This window comes from Odocoileus virginianus, chromosome 6 (genome assembly GCF_023699985.2).
Source record: "Odocoileus virginianus isolate 20LAN1187 ecotype Illinois chromosome 6, Ovbor_1.2, whole genome shotgun sequence".
NCBI lineage: Eukaryota > Metazoa > Chordata > Mammalia > Artiodactyla > Cervidae > Odocoileus > Odocoileus virginianus.
The window spans coordinates 17236366-17239679 of record NC_069679.1 but is presented as its reverse complement, the minus strand read 5'-3'; the positions used below and the strand labels follow the sequence as shown (position 1 = coordinate 17239679).

General features: G+C 34.8%; 1 protein-coding gene across 1 annotated transcript; it reads right to left on the bottom strand.

The window, feature by feature from the left end:
* Nucleotides 1-2110: 2110 nt before the first annotated feature.
* On the bottom strand, nt 2111-3058 carry LOC110141709 (olfactory receptor 4K14-like). Its single transcript, XM_020900671.2, has one exon. It carries the CDS (start codon nt 3053-3055, stop codon nt 2111-2113), a length of 945 nt encoding a protein of 314 aa, XP_020756330.2. The 5' UTR covers nt 3056-3058.
* Nucleotides 3059-3314: the final 256 nt, after the last annotated feature.

Sequence of the window (3314 nt, the reverse complement as noted above, 5' to 3'; positions counted from 1 at the left end):
AAAATTAAATTTGACTTCTATTTCTTACAGAGAAGTTAAGCTCAAAATGATTGTAGATCTTAAATGTGAAAGTTAAGATAGTAAATCTTCTAAAAAACAAAGTAGAATGTTTTCATAACTTTGAAATAAGCAAAAAAATAATTAACTCTTAAAAAATTAGACACATTAAAATTTAAAATTCTGTTCAGTAAAAAAATGAGACTGGAAAAATAAGCCACACAATTAGGAGAAAATCCTAGGAATGCATGTAACTCATAAAATGTGTTTTTTAAATCTTTAAAGTGACAAATTCCAAGTAGAAAAATGGCCAGACTCTTAAAAAGTCATTTTGCTTTCTTTGCAGTGAGCAGTTTTCTATTGTACAGTGTAGTATCATTTAATAAGTGAACAATCTTGGAAATCAAATTAATCTTTGAATCCTTAACTGAAGAAAAATAAAGCTGTGTTATCTTGAGGAACTTTAACTCATGTTTCTGAATCTAATTTTCTCACTTGCAATTTGGGACTAATTAATGCTTTAAAATAATACATATAATGGCATAGAGTAGGCATTCAAGGATGATAAGTACATTATTTTTTTTTAATTTTTGAATCAGTGTTTCTTTTATTTTCTACAGATTAAATACCAGAAAGTGGAATTACTGAATCATATGGTAGTTCTAATTTTAATTTTTTTGAGGAAACATCATATTGCTTTCCATAGTGGCTATCTATTACTTTTTTTTTTTATTTATTTTTATTAGTTGGAGGCTAATTACTTTACATCATTGCAGTGGTTTTTGTCATACATTGACATGAATTAGCCATGGATTTACATGTATTCCCCATCCCGGTCCCCCCTCCCACCTCCCTCTCCACCCGATCCCTCTGGGTCTTCCCAGTGCACCAGGCCCGAGCACTTGTCTCATGCACCCAACCTGGGCTGGTGATCTGTTTCACCCTAGATAATATACATGTTTCAATGCTCTTCTCTTGAAACATCCCACCTCGCCTTCATTCTGCCTTATTTTTTTGTATTTTGGTCCCATATTAAGAAAAATGAAAACCGCATATGTGTCATATTTTTATTTTAGGGTTTATATTGTTGATTCTGACAACTGAATTTCAATTCACTTAATTTATAATTCTGTAAGAAAAAGGGTAAATTTTGTTTATAATTTGAAATTTTTAGGAATTTGTTTTTAAGGACTGAAGACTGTATTAAATACACCATGATCCATAAATGTTACGGGTATTTGAACGGAAAAATTGGCCTGTATATTTACATTAAAATAGATTTGTTAAGTGCTGATTTTATATTAACTAATGTACTAAATTTCAAGAATAACCAGGTAAGACATAGCCCCTGACCTTAGAGAGCTTGCAATTGAGGAGTTTTATGGAAATGTTTAATAATAATTTAAAACATAAATATTAGTCCCTGCAACTAAGATAACCAAAAAAATATCATTAGGCTTTACATTTTTTTGTCACTTTTATGGAGTTAATGGAAGCCAAATACAGAATAACCCCCATTATTATTCTAACCTCCACTGATATTCCTTATGTATTGTATTGCTGTTATTTCATTCTCTTTCTATTCTCTCCCATATAGCTTTTCTTTAGTATTTGGGTAAAAAGCTCTGTTAAATATTAATTCAGTTGCCTCTTGACAAGAGGTTAAGTGAAAGGCTTGAGGGAAAGAGTGAATATTACAGAAACATTTTCCAAATGGAGTTAGGAGAAAATTCAAGAGAAGTTTATTCAGATGCTATTTATCAGGATGAAGGTATGACTTGGCTGAATGAATTTAAGCTTCTCATTTAAAGAGTTAAACTTTAAATGAGAGTTTAAACTCTCACTTAAAAAATTAAAGCTCAGTTAAAGGCATAGGAAGACTGATTAGATAATCCCCTCACAAAGAGGGATTATTAGTGTTTGAATTTTAGATAAATATTTCACGGTGTTCTACTGGTTGACTAACAAGTTGTTGAAATTCCATGAATTATATTAACCCTATTTCTGGACTTGGAGACAGACATAACATGTAGATATAAATTGAATGCCTAGAATTTTCAACCTCTTTTATAAGGTCTATATGTTGTCAATTTGAAGTGCTTCCAGTGAGATTTTAGGCATTAATATGCCTCTTGGAATGTAGGTAGTAGCTACTGAATCTCTTCAGAGCAATTTTTATCTCTTTATTTCTCAGGGTATAAATGGCTGGATTTAGAAGAGGTGTAAAAACAGAGTAAAACACGGCAAGAAATTTGTCCACCCAGGTGATGCTGGGTGGCCACACATAGATGAAGATGCAGGGTCCAAAGAAGAGCAGCACCACTGTGATGTGGGCAGTGCAGGTAGAGAGTGCCCTCGAGGTGCCAGCTTTAGAGCTTCGGCGAACAGTAAGAAGAATATATGTGTAGGATATCAGCAGCAGTATAAAGCAGGTCATGGCCAGAACCCCACTGTCAGCATTCATTAATATTCCCAAGTTATAGGAATCCATGCAGGCAAGCTTGATTACCAGCGGTATGTCACAGAAGAAACTGTCGATTTCCCTGGGGCCACAGAAGGGCAATCGCACAATCACAACCATTTGACTCACGGCATGCACAAAGCCAATGGTCCAGGAAGTTGCCACAAGCCCAATGCACCTTTGCAGGTTCATTATGGTTGAATAGTGCAGTGGCTTGCAGATGGCCACATAGCGGTCAAAGGCCATTACCACCAATAGCACCATCTCACCCCCTCCAACAAAATGCACAAAGAGGACCTGGCACATGCAGCCTCCAAAGGAAATAGTCTTGTTCTCTCTGACAAAGTCTGTGATCATCTTAGGAGTGGTCACTGAGCAAAGCCACATATCAACAAAGGACAGGTTGGCCAATAGGAAGTACATGGGAGAATGCAGATGGGGGTCAGTGATGATTAAGATCATGATGACAATGTTTCCAGATACTATGATCAAATATAGCATAAAAAATATCAGTAAGAATAAGACTTGCTTATCCCATGACTGGCAAAGTCCCAGAAGCATGAATTCTGACACTACAGACAGATTTCTTTTATCCATTTTACTCAGCATGTCCTCTAAAATAACCTAGAGAGAAAGATAGATTGTCAGTTAGTAGGATGGGAAAGGGTACCTATTTTCTAGACTTTGGTTAAAATTTATCTCACTGAAATTTAAATTTCATTGAAATTTAGCATCTACATCTGAAGGTGAAAAGTATAATTGGCAAGATAAATATTGGTAAAATACTCAGGGTAGTGTGCCCACAGGAGAAGTAAAATGCCTAAAACTGTCTTTCCTAGATTGGATTCTTATGAGT

Excerpts from the sequence above, each read along its gene's own strand:
- LOC110141709 (XM_020900671.2), bottom strand. The coding sequence starts at position 3,055 with ATGGATAAAAGAAATCTGTCTGTAGTGTCAGAATTCATGCTTCTGGGA.